We start from the raw sequence: 21,618 nt of genomic DNA on the forward strand, positions 1-21,618 counted from the left end.
TGTACGGTCGCTATCCTCGGCTAGGCTCTTAGATAGCTAGACAACAACAGCAGAAAAAGACAAGTTGCCAATGCACGGGCTTTCTATGCTGCTTGTACTGCATGTCATACGGTTTCAGGACCCCCAGTGCGTGCAATTGCTCAACCGGGGTCTCTGCTATATGTGGCCAAAGGAACCACCTGTGATCTCTGTCCAGAGACAGGGACGAAGTTGCAGTTTTTCCGCTGATATATTGTCTGTGACTATGACTGACATCTTACAGACTTTGCACCCCAAGCAGACCGTGGGCAATATGGTTGCAATGACCCTGGCCGCCCTGATCTGGAGCATCTCAAGGCGCCAGAGTGATTCCAGGCATCCCAGAGAGCAGGCATCCGACACGGTCGACAGTCCCAGATGGCCTAAGCGGGCTCGCTGGCATTAGCCCTCGACTACATCACTGGGCAAGGTCCCAGCTGGAGTACTCTCTGTACGATGAGGCAGACGTAGCTGTTCAGGACTCTGTTCCTGAGACCGCTCTCAATCCGGATACACCGGATGGTGACGCTATAGTGAATAATCTTATTGCGTCCATCAACGAAAGGTTGGGTATTTCTCCCTCAACTCCTCCAGTGGAGGGGTCAGCTTCACAGCAAGAGAAATCTCTATATATTGAGTACTTGTTTAGCACTCTGACCCCAGAGACGCAGTCCAGAAACGACACGCTTATCACGATAAGCGTTTCTCCGACCGTATTAATGAGACACGTGTCGCTCCCCCTGACGTGGTCAAGCGCTAGACCCAGTATCCAAATGTGGATCCCCCAATCTCCATGCTTGCAGCTAGATCTATAGTTGTAGTGGTGGATAGGACTTCACTTCAAAAGGCCATTGACAGGCAGATTGGCCTCTGGTTGCAATCTGTCTATGAAGCTATCGGCAGGTCGGCTGCTCCGGCAGTCGCAGCCGTGAAGGCACTCCAAGCTATTTCAGCTAGTATTGCGCAGAGGGTCGCTGTCACAGGTACTCTCGGTCCCAGCAGCGTCTTTAACTCGCAATGTCGGCATGGCGAATCATGCTGTTATTGCTGTCCGAGACTCTACGAGCCGGACGTCAGTGGCATCCGCCAACTCCGTGTTTTTACGCAGAGGCTAGTAGTTGAGAGATTGGAACAGAGGCTGCTTCCAACGAAGTGCTTAACCAGGTTGCCTTTATCTAGTGATAGTCTGTTGGTAAGGGTTGAATGAAATCATTCAACTATCCAAGACGACTCAAAAAGCCCAGAAGGGCATAGATTCCTAGCGGGCTCAATTCACGCCCGGGGAAGGCAGCCGGAGGATCCGCTACCAAAGCGTTTTCCTCATAATTTTCAGCCCTCTCACTCCGCAACCGCGGGGGGGCAGACTCCCCCGCTTTAGCGGCATTTACCTACCGCAGGTTGAGGGCCTGTGAGTGAGAGTCAGTTTGTTTTCAAACTACCGCACCGACCGAGCCGAGGCTCTTCTGCAGGCGGAAAGAGCGGTAATCCCTGTTCCTCTTCAGGAACCAGATACGCATTTTGCCCCGACCTGGTCGTGGTGCCAAAATAGGACGGCTCCTTCCGTCCCGTTCTGGACTTTATACTGCTTAACGAGCACGTGAAAACCAGGCGGTTCCGGATGGCATCACTCCGTTCCGTCATTGCCTCTCTGTCTCAAGGAGTTTTCCTAGCTTCAATAGACATCAGGATGCTTATCTACACGTGCCGATTGCTCCGAGGCACCGGCGTTGGCTACGATTCGTTATTAAAGACGAGAATATTTCGTTTCGTAGCCATACCCTTTGGCTGGCGACAGCCCCACGGGTGTTCACCAAGTTCGTGGCAGCAGAGGGAGCAGTCCCGCGCTCTCACGGTCACTCTGTGATCCTTTACTTGGGCAATCTACTGGTCAAGGCACTCTCCTTTACAAGCATGCCAACACAACCTGAACATGGCGCTGGACCCTTCCCAGAGTTTCGGGTGGGTCTTCAACTTGTCAAGGTTGAACCCAATCGCTGGCATCTCCTGGAGAGTTTTCACACTCTCTCAGCGATAGTGAAGCTTCCGCTGGACAAACAGCGTTCACTACAGACGAGGGGACAGTCTCTCCTTCAAGGAGGCGCCTCATCCAGAGGCGAGTTTTAGCTTTTCCAGACGGTCAAAGACCATCTTCAGAGGAGTCCACTCTTCAACTCAGTGGTCTGGAGCTCTGGGCAGTGTACCTTGCACTGCAAGCCTTCCTGCAGTGGCTGGAATGCAAATAGATCCGAATTCAGTCGGACTATCCACAGCGGTGGCATACACCAACCACCAAGGCGGACTACGCAGTCGACAAGACTCCCAAGAGGTCCGGCGGATTCTGCTATGGGTAGAAGACAGAGCATACACCATATCAGCTGTTCACATCCCGGGCGTACGACACTAGGAAGCAGACTTCCTCAGTCGCCAGGGCGTGGACGCAGGGGAATGGGCTCTGCACCCGTTTGTTTGCAAGAATTCTGTAGACGCAGGATGAAGACGGACGTCGACGTCATGGCTTCTCGGCAACAACAAGGTCCCGATTTTCATGACGCGGTCTTACGATCAAAGAGCTCTGGCGACAGGCGCCTTGGCTCAGGATTGGTCACAGTTCCAGCTACCGATTGCTGCCACACCATCCTCGTCGCCCCAGACTGGCCGGGGAGGTCGTGGTACCGTGATCTGTGGCATCTCACCGTCGGTCGACCGTGAGCACGACGTCATTGCCACCATGAGACGGGCTAGCCAGCCGCGGTCTGCCAAGATCTACCACAACTCGTGGAAGATATTCTTATCTTAGTGTTCTGCTCAGGGAGGGTCTCCCTGGCCATCGGCATTGCCTCTTTGCCTTCCCTCCTGCAATCTGGTTGGGAAAGAGGTTGGTCGCTCGGCTCCCTTTAAGGGCAAGTCTCGGCACTATCCGTGTTCTTTTCAGAAGCGTCTAGCACGTCTTCCTAAGGTGCGCACGTTACTACAGGGGGTTTGTCATATTGTGCCCCCGTACAAGCGGCCGTTAGATCCATGGGATCTGAACAGGGTACTAGTTGCTCTCCAGAAGCCGCATTTCGAGCCTCTGAGGGAAGTTTCCCTTTCGCGCCTGTCACAGAAAGTGGCCTTTCTGGTTGCGATCACGTCGCTTCGGCGAGTGTCTAAGCTGGCGGCTCTGTCATTCAAGGCTCCCTTCCTAGTGTTCCACCAGGACAAGGTAGTGCTGCGCCCTATTCAGGAGTTTCTCCCTAAGGTTGTATCCGCGTTTCTTCTTAATCGGGATATACCCTTTCCTTCCTTTTGTTCTCATCCGGTTCTCCGGTATGAAAAGGATTTACAGTTGTTAGTTCTGGTGAGAGCACTCAGAATCTACATTTCCCGCACGGCGCCCATGCGCCGCTCTGATGCATTTTTTGTCCTTGTCGCTGGTACGCGCAAGGGGTTGCAGGTTTCTAAAGCCACCATGGCTCGATGGATCAAAGAACCAATTCTTGAAGACTACCGTTCTGCGGGGCTTCCGGTTCCTTCAGGGCTGAAGGTCCATTCTACCAGAGCCGTAGGTGCGTTTTGGGCATTACGACACCAGGCTACGGCTCAACAGGTGTGCCAGGCAGCTACCTGGTCGAGCCTGCACATTTTTTCACCAAACATTATCAGGTGCATACCTATGCTTCGGCGGACGCCAGCCTAGGTAGAAGAGCCCTGCAGGTGGCAGTGGCTTCCCCATAGGGGAGGGCTGTCTTGCAGCTCTAACATGAGGTATTTCTTTACCCACCCAGGGACAGCTTTTGGACGTCCCAATCGTCTGGGTCTCCCAATAGAGCGCTGAAGAAGAAGGGAATTTTGTTACTTACCGTAAATTCCTTTTCTTCTAGCTCTTATTGGGAGACCCAGCACCCGCCCTGTTGTCCTTCGGGATTTTTTTGTTGTTTGCGGGTACACATGTTGTTCATGTTGAACGGTTTTTCAGTTCTCCGATGTTACTCGGAGTTAATTTGTTTAAACCAGTTATTGGCTTCCTCCTTCTTGCTTTGGCACTAAAACTGGAGAACCCGTGATATCACGGGGGGGTATAGCCAGAAGGGGAGGGGCCTTGCACTTTTTAGTGTAGTGCTTTGTGTGGCCTCCGGAGGGCAGTAGCTATACCCCAATCGTCTGGGTCTCCCAATAAGAGCTAGAAGAAAAGGAATTTACGGTAAGTAACAAAATTCCCTTCTTTTGTGTTAAAAAGTAAAATTTTAATTTTTTCCTTCCACATTGCTTTGGTTCCTGTGAAGCACCTAAAGGGTTAATCTTCTTGGATGTGGTTTTGAGCAGAGTGAGGGGTGCAGTTTTTAGAATGGGGTCAATTTTTCGGTATTTTCTGTCACCTAGGTCTCTCAAAGTCACTTCAAATGTGATGTGGTCCCTAAAAAAAAATTATTTTCTAAATTTTGTTGGAAAAGTGAGAAATTGCTGATGACCCTTCTAACTTCCTAACGAAAAAAAATTTTGTTTCGAAAATTGCGCTGACGTAAAGTAGACAAGTGGGAAAGTTTATTTAGTAACTATTATGTGTGACATATCTCTCAGATTTATGGGCATAAATTTTCAAAGTTTGAAAATTGCGAAATTTTCGCAAAATTTCCTAAATTTTCACAAATAAACGCAAAAATTATCAGTTTAAATTTACCACTGACATGAAGTACAATATGTCACGAAAAAACAATCTCAGAATCGCCAGGATCCGTTGAAGCGTTCCAGAGTTATAACTTGTCAAAGTGACACTGGTCAGAATTGCAAAAAATGGCCCGGTCATTAGGGTGTTTTAGTGGCCGGGGGTGAAGGGGTTAAAGGGACTGTATCGTCTATTATTTTTTTTTTTTTTGTAGGCCAAATCAGCTAACAATATTATTATAAGTGTGTAACAACTATTTTCTTAATGTATTTCAACTTTTAAATATGTAAAATAAAACTTTTATATTAAAAATACTTATAATTGCCAGTAGGGGGAGCTTCTTCCTGTGTACACATCAAAAAGCTATAGTAATCCTTAGTAGAATTACGATAGCTGCAAATTTGGGCAGTCACTAGATGACATGCCTATTCTCCTCCCCTTTTGGGTGTTAGACTGCACCCAAAAGGGGAGGAGGTGTATTTCATAGTAATGTGTCGGCATTTTCTGGGTGACTGTATATGAATTGTACAGCTCCACCCGGAAGTAAAGTGGAAACACATTTTTATATATATATATATATATATATATAATTATACAGACTGCGGCCATCAGTCTCCCGTGCGCCGCAGGCCCGCTCCCGTTCGGGCGATAAAGCAGCTGGAAATCAAGTGAACTGTAGAAAAAAATAAAAAAGACATACTCCCCTGTCTGCAGACTCCCGGTGCCATGCCCGCTCCCAGCTCCTCTTACGGTACCGCTGCTCAGGCTGAGTACCGGCTCCAAGGCTCGTCCAATGGATGCAGGACCTGACGGAGGATCACCTGATGCAGTCACCTGACGCATCAGCTGATCGCAAGTCGCGCGGTGACGCCGGCTTTTTACCGCCCGGCTATCAGCTGATGCCGTCAGGAGACTATCAGCTGATCACCGGCAGCTCCTGCAGCGATCGGACAGGAGCCAGCATGTAAGTGTGTAGGGTTTTGTTTTTTTTGTTTTTCACTCATGCATCAGCTGATTGTATAAAAGCTGTTTATACAATCAGCTGATGTGTGATGTGATTCACATCCTTGATCCTGACACATCATCTGATCGGTATGCCTTCCAGCAAACCGATCAGATGATATTGGACGGCGCGGGACCCTTGACCCAGGATTACTGCGGAGGGGGGTTCTTTATTTCAATAAAGATGGAGTCACTAATTGTGTTGTGTTTCATTTCTAATAAAAATATTTTTCTGTGTGTTGTGTTTTATTTTATCTTTACTAGAAATTCATGGTGGCCATGTCTAATATTGGCGTGACAACATGAATTTCGGGCTTAGGGCCAGCTAATAATATAAAGCTAGCCCTAACCCCATTATTACCCAGCGAGCCACCCGGCATCAGGGCAGCTGGAAGAGTTGGATACAGCGCCAGAAGATGGCTCTTCTATGAAAGCGCCATTTTCTGGGGTGGCTGCGGACTGCAATACGCAGCATGGGTGCCCAGAAAGCTTGGGTACTCTGCACTGCATATTCCAATCCCCAGCTGCCTAGTTGTACCTGGCTGGACTCAAAAATTGGGCGAAGCCCACGTCATTTTTTTTATTTTAATTATTTCATGAAAGTCATGATATAATTTAAAAAAAAAAAAAAGGGCTTCGCTATATTTTTGGTTCACAACCGGGTACAAATAGGCAGCTGGGGGTTGGGGGCAGCCCGTACCTGCCTGCCGTACCTGGCTAGCATACAAAAATATGGCGAAGCCCATGTCATTTTTTTGGGGGGCAAAAAACTATTAGATGAAGTATGCTGAGCCTTGTAGTTCTGCTCCCCCTGCCTGTCCCTCCAGCATACAGTCCTGGATGGAGCATGCTAAGCCTTGTAGTTCTGCAGCTGCCTGCTCTCCTGCATACACTAGTGGAGAATGAAGAACATATTGAAGAAGGAAATGTCAAACCTTTTATCTTTTTTTATTTTTTAAACAATCTTTAATGGCATTGTTCAATGATAAAAACGCAGTGAGCAAAAACGCGGTAAAAAATCATGCGTTGTTGCCGCGTTTTTTTGCAACAGGTGCTTTTTTGTACGTTTGTATGGTGGCTCAGTAGTTGGCACTGTACGGTGGCTCTGTAGTTGGCACTGTACTGTGGCTCTGTAGTTGGCTCTGTACTGTGGCTCTGTAGTTGGCACAGTATGGTGGCTCTGTAGTTGGCACAGTACGGTGGCTCAGTAGTTGGCACAGTACGGAGGCTCAGTAGTTGGCACTGTACGGTGGCTCAGTAGTTGGCACTGTACGGTGGCTCAGTAGTTGGCACTGTACGGTGGCTCAGTAGTTGGCACTGTACGGTGGCTCAGTAGTTGGCACTGTACGGTGGCTCAGTAGTTGGCACTGTACGGTGGCTCAGTAGTTGGCACTGTACGGTGGCTCAGTAGTTGGCACTGTACGGTGGCTCAGTAGTTGGCACTGTACGGTGGCTCAGTAGTTGGCTTTGTACGGTGGCTCTGTAGTTGGCACTGTACTGTGGCTCTGTAGTTTGCAAGTTTGCACTGTACTGTAGCTCTGTAGTTGACACTGTATGGTGGCTCTATAGTTGGCACTGTACTGTGGCTCTGTAGTTGGCACTGTACTGTGGCTCTGTAGATGGCACTGTACGGTGGCTCAGTAGTTTGCACAGTACGGTGGCTCAGTAGTTTGCACAGTACGGTGGCTCAGTAGTTTGCACAGTACGGTGGCTCAGTAGTTTGCACAGTACGGTGGCTCAGTAGTTTGCACAGTACGGTGGCTCAGTAGTTTGCACAGTACGGTGGCTCAGTAGTTGGCACTGTACGGTGGCTCAGTAGTTGGCACTGTACGGTGGCTCAGTAGTTGGCACTGTACGGTGGCTCAGTAGTTGGCACTGTACGGTGGCTCAGTAGTTGGCACTGTACGGTGGCTCAGTAGTTGGCACTGTACGGTGGCTCTGTAGTTGGCACTGTACGGTGGCTCTGTAGTTGGCACTGTACGGTGGCTCTGTAGTTGGCACTGTACGGTGGCTCTGTAGTTGGCACTGTACGGTGGCTCTGTAGTTGGCACTGTACGGTGGCTCTGTAGTTGGCACTGTACGGTGGCTCTGTAGTTGGCACTGTACGGTGGCTCTGTAGTTGGCACTGTACGGTGGCTCTGTAGTTGGCACTGTACGGTGGCTCTGTAGTTGGCACTGTACGGTGGCTCTGTAGTTGTCTCTCTAGTTGGCACTGTACTGTGGCTCTGTAGGTGGCACTGTACGGTGGCTCTGTAGGTGGCACTGTACGGTGGCTCTGTAGGTGGCACTGTACGGTGGCTCTGTAGGTGGCACTGTACGGTGGCTCTGTAGGTGGCACTGTACGGTGGCTCTGTAGGTGGCACTGTACGGTGGCTCTGTAGGTGGCACTGCACGGTGGCTCTGTAGGTGGCACTGCACGGTGGCTCTGTAGGTGGCACTGCACGGTGGCTCTGTAGGTGGCACTGCACGGTGGCTCTGTAGGTGGCACTGTACGGTGGCTCTGTAGGTGGCACTGTATGGTGGCTCTGTAGGTGGCACTGTATGGTGGCTCAGTAGTTGTCTCTCTAGTTGGCACTGTACGGTGGCTCAGTAGTTGGCACTGTACTGTGGCTCAGTAGTTGTCTCTCTAGTTGGCACTGTACGGTGGCTCAGTAGTTGGCACTGTACTGTGGCTCAGTAGTTGGCACTGTACTGTGGCTCAGTAGTTGGCACTGTACTGTGGCTCAGTAGTTGGCACTATATGGTGGCTCAGTAGTTGTCTCTAGTTGGCACTGTACGGTGGCTCAGTAGTTGGCACTGTACTGTGGCTCAGTAGTTGTCTCTCTAGTTGGCACTGTACGGTGGCTCAGTAGTTGGCTCAGTAGGTGGCACTATATGATGGATAAGGGTAGGATTAGTTACACAGCTGTGCAGACAGTATCACACAGGAGAGAAATAGACAACTCAGCATACAGTATCACACGAGGATTAGATACAGCTCAGCGACAGTATCACACAGGAGAGGATTAGATACACGGCTCAGCACACAGTATCACAGGAGAGGATTAGATACACAGCTCAGCAGACAGTATCACACAGGGGAGGATTAGATACACAGCTCAGCACACAGTATCACACAGGGGAGGATTAGATAAACAACCATGCAGACAGTATCGCCAGTACACACAGGGTAGCAAGCGGAAGGGTTGACACACACACAACACACACACACACGAACGTGGACGGGGCTGAGGACAGCTGGGGGAGGGAGGGGGTTTCATTACAGACGGTAACGGCAGGGGGTTGGTGAGAGCAGAGGGAGGACACACACACCGGCGGCCGCCAGAACGGGGCTGGGGACAGCGGAGGGACGTGATTTAATAAGACTGTAACGGCAGGGGGCGGGGGCTGGTGAGAACAGAGGGAGGGAGGGTTGTGTGATCGGTAACGGGGGGAGGGGAGGCGTCCCGGACTTACATCCCGGCGGTTGACAGGTGTAAAGTGGCGCTAAGAGCATGGATTGAATCTCCACAAAAATGGCGCTGAAATCTTCCCTTTGCTGTGATATGGACAGCCCAGGGGGCGCGTACAGATCACAGCACACACCCACTGTAACGTTAAACATAGGGTCGGATAGCGACCACTATTCTCTATGCACAGGGGCTGCCGTAAAGGAGTGTGTAACTGTCGTTACTCACACAGCAAATCCAACATGGCCCCCAGTGCATACAGTAAAATTAGAATTACATAAAAACTAAATAAGCTACGAATTTCATTTTGAATTAGAAATACTTCATTTCAGAATCACTTAGGCTATGTGTCCACGGTAGAATGTACCTGCGGATTTTTCTGCATGAAAATTCGCGACTTTTGCGGCAAATCCGCACCTTATTTTTGCCGCGGATTTTGATGCGGATTTTTTGGGGTTTTTTTCCCCATTCTATACCCAAAATCCGCACCAAAATCCGCAACAATAATTGACATGCTGCAGATTTGTCCGGATCAAAATCCGCGGCAAATCCGCCGCGGAAAAATCCGCAGCATGGACACAGCATTTCCAAAATGCCATTGAAATGGCTTGGAAGTGCCGCTGCTGCAGATTTTCGGAAAATCCGTGGTAAATCCCCGGCAAAATCCGCGCGAAATCCGCAGCGTGGACACATAGCCTTATTTTAATAAAAAAAACGCGATGCAGTCCCTTTAAAACTTGTATCTTTGTTGGCCACATTATTTCACACATTAGCACCTACCAGAATTGAGATGGTATTTTTCTAAAAGAAAGGAAATGTCCAAAGTAGTTATTGCCAAATTGCAACAGGACTAAGATCAAACAGAAATTACCTAATCATGCACACTTCCAAATCTATAATGCCAAATATGATCAATTGTTTTAGCACTGTGTGCTTAATAAATATCAATACAGCCCCTTATTCTGTTCCCAATTGTATGTAACAACAAAAAAATCTCACCAGTATGAAGACTACTGTTGGTGAGCAGGACCTGAGACCCTCCAGAAGACCCTATAGATGCCCTGACTGGTGAATGGCAGGTGGGGTTCCTAAGTAATGACAAACAGGGGTAAAAAAGCAATCAAAAGGATAAAGCGTGAGAACAGGAATCTTCCACAGCAGAACCTTCCTCCAAGGCAGCCATAGACCAAATGACTTTGTATCTTCAGCAGGGATTGCTGGGTAACACCACTATTTAAACCTAAAGGGCGTGACCACAAACTGCAGAGCTAGAAACGGCTTGGAAAAGCTGCAAGAGAAAAACTGACATTAACCAATTCAGTACTGAGAGAAAGGAAACCCATTTAAATGTAGAGAGACAGATGAGAGGCTCCAGTCCAAAGGCTATCACTGGTATCTAAAAACGGGGAGACGAATGTCACACAGGATAACTGCAGCCTTGATCGGATTAAGAAAAGGCCATTTGGAGGAGATTCACAAGGAGTGGACCACTGCTGGAGTCAGTGCTTTAAGAGCCACCACACAGACGTATCCAGGACATGTTATTACCACTAAAAAAAGGGTCAATGTAAGGCAGTAAATTCAATTTTAATCCAGAGACTGCCTCAAATAGTATATCTAAAAACACACCTTTATTAATAAATGTATTAAGTCCCATACAATCCCACACCTTGAACACATAACACAAAAAGAACAAGACCATGAAAAGCCTTAGCAGATTTTTAAGTCCAAATGTTCAGTAGAGAGATCACTATCTAACATTAGCTGATAATGAATATAGGGAAATAGATTCTAAATGTACCCAACTACTTCTCTCCACTACCCATCAATGGAGATATAACTTGCGTTACACGCACCCCAGTGTGGATAAAAATCTTGATTTTTTTAAAAAAATCAAAAAAATCAGATTTTTTTGATTTAAATCAGATTTTTTTGATTTAAATCATTTGATTTAAATCAGATTTTTTAATCAAGTTGTACACAAGCAAAACTTTGTCTTTTTGCAAATCTAATTGTTTTACACAAATAAAAATATTAAAACAGTTGATTATGAAACCTAATAATTTTTATTTGCACTATTAAACACTCAGAATTGAACTACAGAGAGTAAGTACTTTTTAACAATAGCCTATCTCTAACGTTTGAAGTAAGCAAACATCTTCAGTGAATACATCAGTCCTTTAAGCCTACTGTTTATTTAGGACTTTTAATAGGAAAACCAGTTGTCCTGCTTTAGCAGTTCCTAAGCGGTTTCGGACTGTTGTGTGCACAAAACCAAATGAAGAAAACAATCTCTCTACTCCTGCGGATGAAGCCGATGCAGTCAGTAGCTGAGTAGCTAGATTTATTATCTTTGCTGGAAGAACAAGTGATTGCGACTTCCACCAGTCCAGTGGTTTTAGTTCATTAACGACGTTATCTGCAAACATGTATTTTTGAAATGGTGCAGATTCACACTTCAATTTCAGCACAGTTGCCACAATGTCATGGTTAGTATTGGCGAGCCACTCCATTGCAGAGTTGATTTCCGCCTCAGATAATTTTTTCCCTCTGTAGATGGGATGCAAGATATTGGCTAAATAGTGTTCTTCTTTTAATGCTTGGTCCTTGCGGTGCTGTATTGCAACCTTTACATTGTTTGAGAGGTTCAAGAGATCTAGAGAACCTTCTAAATCTTTCCAAACTTCTGTGGCATCAGCTATGGTTGCAGTATCTTTCTGCATTTTATCCAACGCAATCGATATTGGCTTTAACCTTTCCAAAAGGTCCTCGGCATTTCTCTTCACACCAAGATTTAATACTTTGCTTCGTATATTAGCATCAATTTTATCCCGATGTGTTTCGCAAATGGACAGTAATTTTGACCAGTTGTTAATAAACAGTTCCAAGCAGTCAGCCAAGGTATTCCATCTAACATCTTGTGGTAGAACCAACTTCAGTCCTCCCATTTCCTTGTAGGTTGCATGTGCAAAATGATTATTGCGGAAATATTTAACAATTTCTACAACATGTTCCTTGACACCCAAAATATGCAGGTCTTTTGCCAAAAGATGCAACAAATGGGCAGAACAACCGTATGTAATGACATTTGTGTCATCCTGTGCCAGTTCCGCTCGCATTTTTGCCACATTGCTTGCGTTATCAGTAACTAAGCTCCTTACTTTACATCCAAACTGTTCTTGGCATTGGTGAATTGAGTTCTTAGCAATTTCAAGTAAATATTCAGCAGTATGTGAATTTCCAGATGTGTCGATTGTGTCTGTAAGGTAAGTTTCACCATCTTCTGTTGTGACACAAGTGCAAATTATGGGGTCGTTGTGGATGTTGCTCCAACCATCCAAGCTCATGTTAACAACCTTGTCTTTCAAATATTTTGTACAAGCCGCTCTTTCTATGTCGTATACAGCCTGAAGATGTTTTCCGGAGATATCAAATCTACTTGGTGGTTTGTAGCCTGGTCTAATTCCTTCGATCATTTGTACAAACAATGGGTGCTCAACTAGTCGGAAAGAAGAATTGGTTGAAAATATGAATTTAGCAATTAATTCATCAAAATGTTCTTTCTGGCTCGTCGTAGTCTTTAAGATGAATTTTTCTACACTTTGTTGCACGCAAAGTTTTTTTTTTGGGCTGCTTTGTTGAAGTTGTACCCAGATATTGATTGTCACGTGCAGCACAAGCCATATTTGACCCTGAAAGCACAGAAATTAAAAATATAAATCGACTGCGTATTTGAAGAAATATAACGAAAATATTGAAACAAACTTTTTGAACAATGTAATGGTCCTCGTCCTATAAGGGCTGTCTCAAAAGTTATGCTACTCAAGTTTTCCGGTGAGGTTGCTGTAATACTGGTAACTAATATCAGAGCCTCAGCAACTGAAAAAAATTATGTCACAAAAGTTTTAAAAATGTTTTTTTTTTAAAATGGTCAATTTGGCAGACTTCAAAAGTGAATTGCAGCCTACAATAAAAAAAAAAAAAGCGTATACACACTTTATTTTTACTTAAAGGACATGTGCACCTTTATTTTTTAAGGTGCAGCCAGTCACAGTGTGCACATGTCCTCCCCCCGCAGCTCTCTTACCTCCGATGTCAGCGCTGCGGGGATCCGTGGCTTCGTTCTGCCCGTCCGCGAGCGCGCCTCCATTCATTTCAATGGAGCGTGCGGCCCGCTGACGTCACGCCGCTGGATCACTGCGAGTAGGCCGCAACCGGAGGACGGGAGGCGGACGGTCAAAACGAAGCCACGGATCTCAGCGCTGCGGGGATCGGAGGTAAGAGCGCTGCGGGGGGGGACATGTGCACCTTAAAAAAATAAAGGTGCACATGTCCTTTAGCGTTAATTTTCTGTGAAATATTGCCTTAACATAAATTTAAATTCTATACTCCAGAACTACCAGTGCTAGAAATTTTTCTTTTCATAGACTTTAACCATCCCAGTAAAATGTCTGTTAAAAAAATAGGTTGTAAATTAATTGCCAGACTTACCACTAGTACTAGGCTCCTGGTGCATAAGAAGCTGTGGGGGTTCATTGACATTAGTTGTATCACTATCAACATCTTCATTTCCCTTCTGGTTGCAGTTTTCATAATGTGATTTCAAACGGCAAACAAGTCCTTGGATATCCTTTTGACAGTATTTGCACTTTGCTCTTGCACCTTTCTTTCCAAGATCTGCTGCTGGCATCTCAACAAAATGAACCCAAATAGGGTCTCTCTTACGACCTGCTGCCATGGCTCACACAGATCACTTATGAAGTTTGATTGTTACTACAGCCTGAGCCAAGCACTGCTGATGTTACTACAGCCTGAGCCAAGTACTGCTGACTATCCAACAAGTTTGGGCATGTCAACTGAATGCAGGGAAAAAGAAACTAAACCAAAACTGAAACCAAGCTAGAAGTGTGGAATTAAAGGGGCAGTATGAACAAAATGTGGAGGCTATTAATAGTTTATACAATTAAGACATGCTGCTTTTAAACACCTACCTATTGCCATATAGTAAAACAAAAAAGATTTTTACTTACTTTGGGGGTCCCCCCCTCACCCTGGCGATAGATCGTTGCCCCTAGTTTCGTCCGTGTAACTATGGGCGCACATGCACACTGCTCTCACTTCTCATTTTAATCGTGATTTATATTAAAAAAAAACCTTTTGATTTAAATCAGTGATTTAAATCATGATTAAAATCATGATTTAAATCGATCCGATTTAAATAGAAAAAAATCTTTTGATTTAAATCGTGATTTAAATCATGATTTAAATCGGCGTGATTTAAATCAATCCACCCTGACGCACCCTAAAGGTAGATTGGTGCCCCCATTCCTCGGCGACTATCCCTTGATTGCTGTCCCTAAAACTCTCTTCCTATTCAATCAAGGGTAAACAGGTTAATGATGTATAACGCCAAGTAAATGTATAAAGAAAGTACTTATCTCAGACATTTTCAAGGGAACACCGTTATGCTCTGATCTCTCTGATATCCAATGATGCCCAGGCTCCCCATAGTCCTTATTCGCATCATCACAAAGACTTATCAGCAGCCCCTCGTAGTCAGGGTGTACTGTACTAATTTAAACACTTTTTTAGGAAGTTATTCATTATGCCATTTTTTGTGTTCTTTTTACGGAGAGCCTGTAAACACCACCAGTCTTATTTGATTGCTTTTAACCCTTAAATAGGTCTATGGAATCTACACCTCTCCCATCACGGCACGGTGGCTCAGTGGTTAGCACTGCAGCTTTGCAGCGCTGGGGTCCTGGGTTCGAATCCCACCAAGGACAACATCTTCAAGGAGTTTGTATGTTCTCTCCCCGTGTTTGCGTGGGTTTCCTCCTGGTTCTCCGGTTTCCTCCCACACTCCAAAAACATACAGATAGGGAATTTAGATTGTGATCCCCAATGGGGATAGTGTTCCTGATTTATGTAAAGCGCTGCTGAATATGTTAGTGCTATATAAAAATATTTATTTTAGATTTTATCAGGTACCTCCCAGAGAAAAGACTTGTGCCAATTTTTGCACTCACTCTGGTAATCTAAAAAATTGATGTTTCTTCATTACTGACAGAAATAATTTGATATCCTAATGACTTTATATTTGAAGGGAACTATTCGCACAATTAATGCTGATCAGAGGCTGGTGAGATGATTGCAGCCTGGTATATTTTATGCTGAAACGATCTAGTGTTTCAAAAAAATTACAGCTAGAAGATGCAGCCAGGAACCATACTTAGAGACCAGACTAATCCAGCACCACCATGTCCGGCTTCTCCTAGCGCTTCTCCAGATGAATGACGGGTCTGTTACGTTGGATATCTATTAATTGGAGCTGCGCTGAAAGAAGCTTGGCATTTATCATAGCCAGAGAAGAGACTAGCAAGGTCTAATGCTCGCCACTGCTCAATCGAGCATCGGGGTGCTTGGGTACACTCTGTACTTGGCCAAATATAGCAGATGCTTGGATGTGTCGCTCTTGAACAATCCAACACCGAGCTGGCTCGCTTCAGTGAATGGCGAAGCCGGCACTCCATTGCGAGCCACATGCAGTCTATGAATGTTTCTCACTGGGTGTAAAAGTGTGTTTGATACAGTGTTTAACAAAAAAAACAAAAAAACTGCTTACCCTGAAATGCTCTGTTTATGGCGGACTGTAAGTGGGTGGCGAGCCGGACTACCCAATAATTGACTTCCATTATACGCGTTACTCAAGTTGAGAGTGCAACCTGCTAGACTCCAGTATAGAGCACTTTACTACTTGTTATCACTAATCCACCACTGACTGACTTTTTCTAGCGTTTCTCTAACTATATATTTTTTTTTTAAGCACCAGAAGTTTAAAGCAAAAATATACCTTGCTGCATTCATGCCACCAGGCTCTGATTTCTTGCTGCCGCTGGTTTGGGTAGGATTAATCATATGATGGATTCCCTTTAGGCAAAATGTTATAATTTCTCATAATCCTCTAACTTTTACCAGAGTACAATTCTGCTATAGATTTGCAGCATAGCTGTATGTAAGGTATTGGTACTTGTAGGATTTTAATATACTATTTGTTTACTTTTAGGGTTGTTGCCTTTAATGCCCATAAACCTGACAAAAAGAAGAAGAAACTGTACAAAGATTCCATGGCTCTAGCTGCAATGCTTCAGAAATTTCAGAAGGAGAAAGATGCAATGCGAAAAAATGACAATAAACCAAACCCATCAACTTTAACTGTAGTACCTGTCCCTACAAAGCCCAACGTGGCTCCAGTTTCCAACGATTTGGCAGATCTGACACTCGGCAATGACCCAGTCCTTGCTCTCTTTGGCGGTAGCAGTGAGCGAGAGCTTTTGCAGGAGGCAGAGTGTGCACTTGAAATGTTTGGGGATTTTGACCTCGATAAACTTTTGGACTCTGCATCCAATGAAAGTCCTGCTGCTTCAGATCCGGGTGAGAATGGCAATATGGTGCAGCCAAGCAATTCAGCCCTGGTGCCGACTACAAAACAAGTTCCACCTCTTCCCGAGGGGCTTCCACTTCAGCTGGAAAAGAGAATTGAAGACCTGAGGGCGGTAAGTTCAGAAGACACTGAATTGTGTGCTGATGTGTCTTTATGTATATTTCATCGTTGTCACTATTTTCTCTTAGGCTGCCAAAATGTTTGATGAAGAAGGTCGGAAGAAGTTCTTCACTCAAGAGATAAATAACATTTTGTTAGAGTATGTAAAACGTTTATTTTCTGCTATTACAATTGCTTATATAGGCTAGATATTTAAAATGGTAAAATGTCATCTTGCAAAATGACATTCACAGTATTTACTATTAAAACAGACTGGTTGGTATGGATATACAGTGCCTACAAGTAGTATTCAACCCCCTGCAGATTTAGCAGGTTTACACATTCGGAATTAACTTGGCATTGTGACATTTGGACTGTAGATCAGCCTGGAAGTGTGAAATGCACTGCAGCAAAAAAGAATGTTATTTCTTTTTTTATTTTATTTTTTAATTGTGAAAAGTTTATTCAGAGGGTCATTTATTATTCAACCCCTCAAACCACAAGAATTCTGTTTGGTTCCCCTAAAGTATTAAGAAGTATTTCAGGCACAAAGAACAATGAGCTTCACATGTTTGGATTAATTATCTTTTACCATCCTTTTCTGACTAAGACCCTCCCCAAACTTGTGAACAGCACTCATACTTGGTCAACATGGGAAAGACAAAGGAGCATTCCAAGGCCATCAGAGACAAGATCGTGGAGGGTCACAAGGCTGGCAAGGGGTACAAAACCCTTTCCAAGGAGTTGGGCCTACCTGTCTCCACTGTTGGGAGCATCATCCGGAAGTGGAAGGCTTATGGAACTACTGTTAGCCTTCCACGCCCAGGACAGCCTTTGAAAGTTTCCACCCGTGCCGAGGCCAGGCTTGTCCGAAGAGTCAAGGCTAACCCAAGGACAACAAGGAAGGAGCTCCGGGAAGATCTCATGGCAGTGGGGACATTGGTTTCAGTCAATACCATAAGTAACGTACTCCACCGCAATGGTCTCCGTTCCAGACGAGCCCGTAAGGTACCTTTACTTTCAAAGCGTCATGTCAAGGCTCGTCTACAGTTTGCTCATGATCACTTGGAGGACTCTGAGACAGACTGGTTCAAGGTTCTCTGGTCTGATGAGACCAAGATCGAGATCTTTGGTGCCAACCACACACGTGACGTTTGGAGACTGGATGGCACTGCATACGACCCCAAGAATACCATCCCTACAGTCAAGCATGGTGGTGGCAGCATCATGCTGTGGGGCTGTTTCTCAGCCAAGGGGCCTGGCCATCTGGTCCGCATCCATGGGAAGATGGATAGCACGGCCTACCTGGAGATTTTGGCCAAGAACCTCCGCTCCTCCATCAAGGATCTTAAGATGGGTTGTCATTTCATCTTCGAACAAGACAACGACCCAAAGCACACAGCCAAGAAAACCAAGGCCTGGTTCAAGAGGGAAAAAATCAAGGTGCTGCAGTGGCCTAGTCAGTCTCCTGACCTTAACCCAATTGAAAACTTGTGGAAGGAGCTCAAGATTAAAGTCCACATGAGACACCCAAAGAACCTAGATAACTTGGAGAAGATCTGCATGGAGGAGTGAGCCAAGATAACTCCAGAGACCTGTGCCGGCCTGATCAGGTCTTATAAAAGACGATTATTAGCTGTAATTGCAAACAAGGGTTATTCCACAAAATATTAAACCTAGGGGTTGACCCACACTTTTATGTTGAAAATTTATTAAAATTTAACTGAGCAACATAACTTGTTGGTTTTGTAAGATTTATGCATCTGTTAATAAATCCTGCTCTTGTTTGAAGTTTGCAGGCTCTAACTTATTTGCATCTTATCAAACCTGCTAAATCTGCAGGGGGTTGAATACTACTTGTAGGCACTGTACACCACATATATAGATGCGGATTTTGAAAATGTACATTAACATTGTTTTCAGATTTCACCTTTTGCATAAAAGGAAATGTGTGTATGTCCTGATGGGGGTGCACCTTACCACATCAAGACTTATGTACTCCCCAGGGACATCGACGCAGAAATTTAGTGTGGCTTCTGCAGAGGGAGCTGCTCCTGCAACTGCTGGACCTGAGCTAGCGGTGTACTCGGATGCTGTAGCCAGTTGAATTTGCCTATCTGAGGAATTCAAGATATATTTATTCCCTCTCTTAGTCCATTCACCCTACCCTTTTCATCCCCAGCCATTGGGTTCTGCAGCAACCGAAGGCCTATAAATGATACTTGTTAAAGAGGTGGTCCACTATAAAGCAAAGTGGCTACATCTGTGTAAAGATGACAGAAGGCTTTTTCTAAATACCTTCTGTTGTCCATTCCATTTGTGAGTGGTGCTATCGCTGTCCGCTCATCTCCCGTCACGTGACTCCTGATGTCCAGTGATGTCACGTCAACTTTCTGAACTGGAAGTTGACAGGGCATCAAAGAGGCGGGACCCAGTTTCCCTGAGATGCTGTGACGTGCGGTGAAACTCCATCCACAACCCAGTCAATCATCTCGCGCGTTCTCTCCTTCATCAAAGAGCGCCGCAAGCACAAGCGATGCTGGGCTGTGAAGTGCGGTGAAACTACTCTCACAGCCCAGTCATTCAGGGAGACTGGCTCCCGCCTCGGTGTTGCCGGGTCAACTTACAATTCTGGAAGTTGATGTGACATCACTGGATATCAGAGGTCACTGCAGCCCGGGTCAAGTGATGGGAGATGAGTGTACAGCGATAGCGCCATGCAAATGCCGAAAGGACAACAGAAGGCATGTAGAAAATGCTTTCTGTCACAGCTTTATTCCGAAGTGGCCACTATGCTTTGTAGTGGACCACCTCGTTAAATCCTGACTAACATATCCTGACAGTTGATATAATAATTTTTACTACTTATGTAAACCAGTTTTTCTCTGACTCCTCATTGGGGGACACAGGACCATGGGTGTTATGCTGCCTATCCATAGGAGGACACTAAGTAGATGCAAAAGCATAGCTCCTCCTCTGCAGTATACACCCCCTGGCTGGGCCAAGCAAGCTCAGTTTTAGCTTAGTTTCTGTAGGAGGCACATCTTCCAAGGTTTTGTTATTTTTTGAGGGCGACTGTTTCCTTTTGGGACCGATCTCCCAAAATCATCAACGGGCGGGAACGCGGAGTGTTGTCTCCACGTACCCCCTCCTGCGACGCTGGATCCTGGGCTGCATCTCACTGGACGACTGTCCCACAGACACCGATTTTCCAGAGCCCAGGGCAGAAGCACAATTCCTCAGCCCCTCTTTGCAGGCTCTGAGTTGAACATTGATTGCACTGTGTGACCGGATACAGCAGGCTGAGTCTGCTATTCCCACTGCCTGGACTGAAGCAGTGTTTAAGGTGAGATCCCCCCTGACTGGTTTCCCAGACAAAGGGAGAAAAGACTGTGTCGAAAGTCCCTTGCTGATTGCAAGGAGGAGAACCTAGGGATCCTGAACACAGTGTTAATTCGTACCCTAGCTGCGTGCTGGCTGGAGGGGGGGGGGGGGGGTCCCTCGCTGTTTGCAGAGAATCTGCACAGATAATTTACCGGTGGTGGGGGGGAGGGCCCAGAGCTCAGGAACTCACACTGTTTATTTGCTGCGTGGTCTGATTGCAGAAAGCTGGCAGAGATTATTCTTCGGTGACAAGCTGTGTGCTGACTGGAGGGGGATGTCACAGAAGCTCCCTGCCCGCCGTTTTTTTGCTACCGACAGCAGAGGGGCACACTGACTTATTCTTGGCGCTCTTTTAGCGCTAAGCCCCCTGTGACGACATGGACTCTCATGGGTTAAAGTTTCTTAAAATTCAGCCAGACAGCATGATAGATTGTCTATAGACGGGGGAGAAGTCCCTCATTGTTTTTACAAGACTCTTGTTGACTCAATGTAATTGTGTTGGCCACTGAAAGCCAGAGGTATTGTTCTCCAGACTTTTCCAGTAACCATTGTATTGTAGTTGTGTATTGCTAATGTGATTATCTTAGTAGCCATTGTTCAGTCTGTGACTTGCAGACTCCATGTAGATATCTTCAGTCTTTCTGTAGACATCATTTGGATGAACATTGTCCATGCAGCTTGAGATTCATCCAATGCGAGAGGCGCTCTTGTCCAACCAATCGATGAGGACTCAGTGTATCTAAGTGGAAGGCTGTGGCTATAAAAGGGACTTCTTTAAGCCACCAGGTTGTTGATGGATGCTGATGGATCCAGTCTAAGCTCTTTGGAGCTGACTAGAGGATCAGGATATCTTATGGCTTCAATCTAGGGACTCCGGTTCCGGTTGGAGACCATATCCACAGCCTAGGGATTTCGACTCCGGCTGCCAGGATTGTAACATCATACCAGGACTACCTAAGGAGGACACTCAGGTTGGGACAGTTCAGTCACCGGTTACAGACTTTGCAGACCTCAGCCAGCTTCCTAAATCTGGCGTTATTCCAGTCACGGTGGGTGCCCGCCGCAAGCGGGGTGCTGCCGGAGTGGAGTAAGTAGCCCTGGAACCTGTGAGGCATGGACATTCTAATCCCTGGTGAGCCAGCGTAAGGGTGAGACTCTGTTGCGTGTTACATTTGTGTGTGTTGCTGGTTATGTGTTATGTGCCGTTAATTGTTTGGGGATCCAATAAAGTCTAATTATTGTGGTTCCCTCACCCTGTGTTGTCTGAGTAGTGTTACGCCCACGGTTAAGGAGGCCGACGTTCAGTTGGGATGAGCCCTGAGCCACACTGTCTTTCTAAAGGCGGCGGGTTTTAGTGGACGAGAGCACCCACTGAGCCCCGTGTCCCCCCCCCCCCCCCCCCCCCCCCCCCAAAAAGTGTGCGAAGATCTCCACACAGAGGTAACAGCTCAAATCAGAGCTTACTCCTTCCTGAGGACGCAGGGCCATCGGCTGATTCTGGTGAGGTACTTGCTTCACTGGTAGCTCTGCTGACCATTGCTCCCCTCCTGGCATACTCCTATTAGGAACATGCAGAATTC

At 46.1% G+C, this 21,618-nt stretch overlaps 1 protein-coding gene across 2 annotated transcripts in view; it reads left to right on the plus strand.

The window, feature by feature from the left end:
- Window positions 1-21,618, plus strand: part of UBN2 (ubinuclein 2) — a 228,306-nt gene that overhangs the window by 90,755 nt on the left and 115,933 nt on the right. For both annotated transcript variants that reach the window (XM_075321912.1, XM_075321913.1), the window contains 2 exons: window positions 16,178-16,667; window positions 16,744-16,814. In XM_075321912.1, coding sequence (XP_075178027.1) covers window positions 16,178-16,667; window positions 16,744-16,814 — 561 coding nt within the window. The remainder of the gene's footprint in view (window positions 1-16,177; window positions 16,668-16,743; window positions 16,815-21,618) is intronic.

The sequence above is a fragment of the Anomaloglossus baeobatrachus genome, chromosome 8 (genome assembly GCF_048569485.1).
Source record: "Anomaloglossus baeobatrachus isolate aAnoBae1 chromosome 8, aAnoBae1.hap1, whole genome shotgun sequence".
NCBI classification, from domain to species: domain Eukaryota; kingdom Metazoa; phylum Chordata; class Amphibia; order Anura; family Aromobatidae; genus Anomaloglossus; species Anomaloglossus baeobatrachus.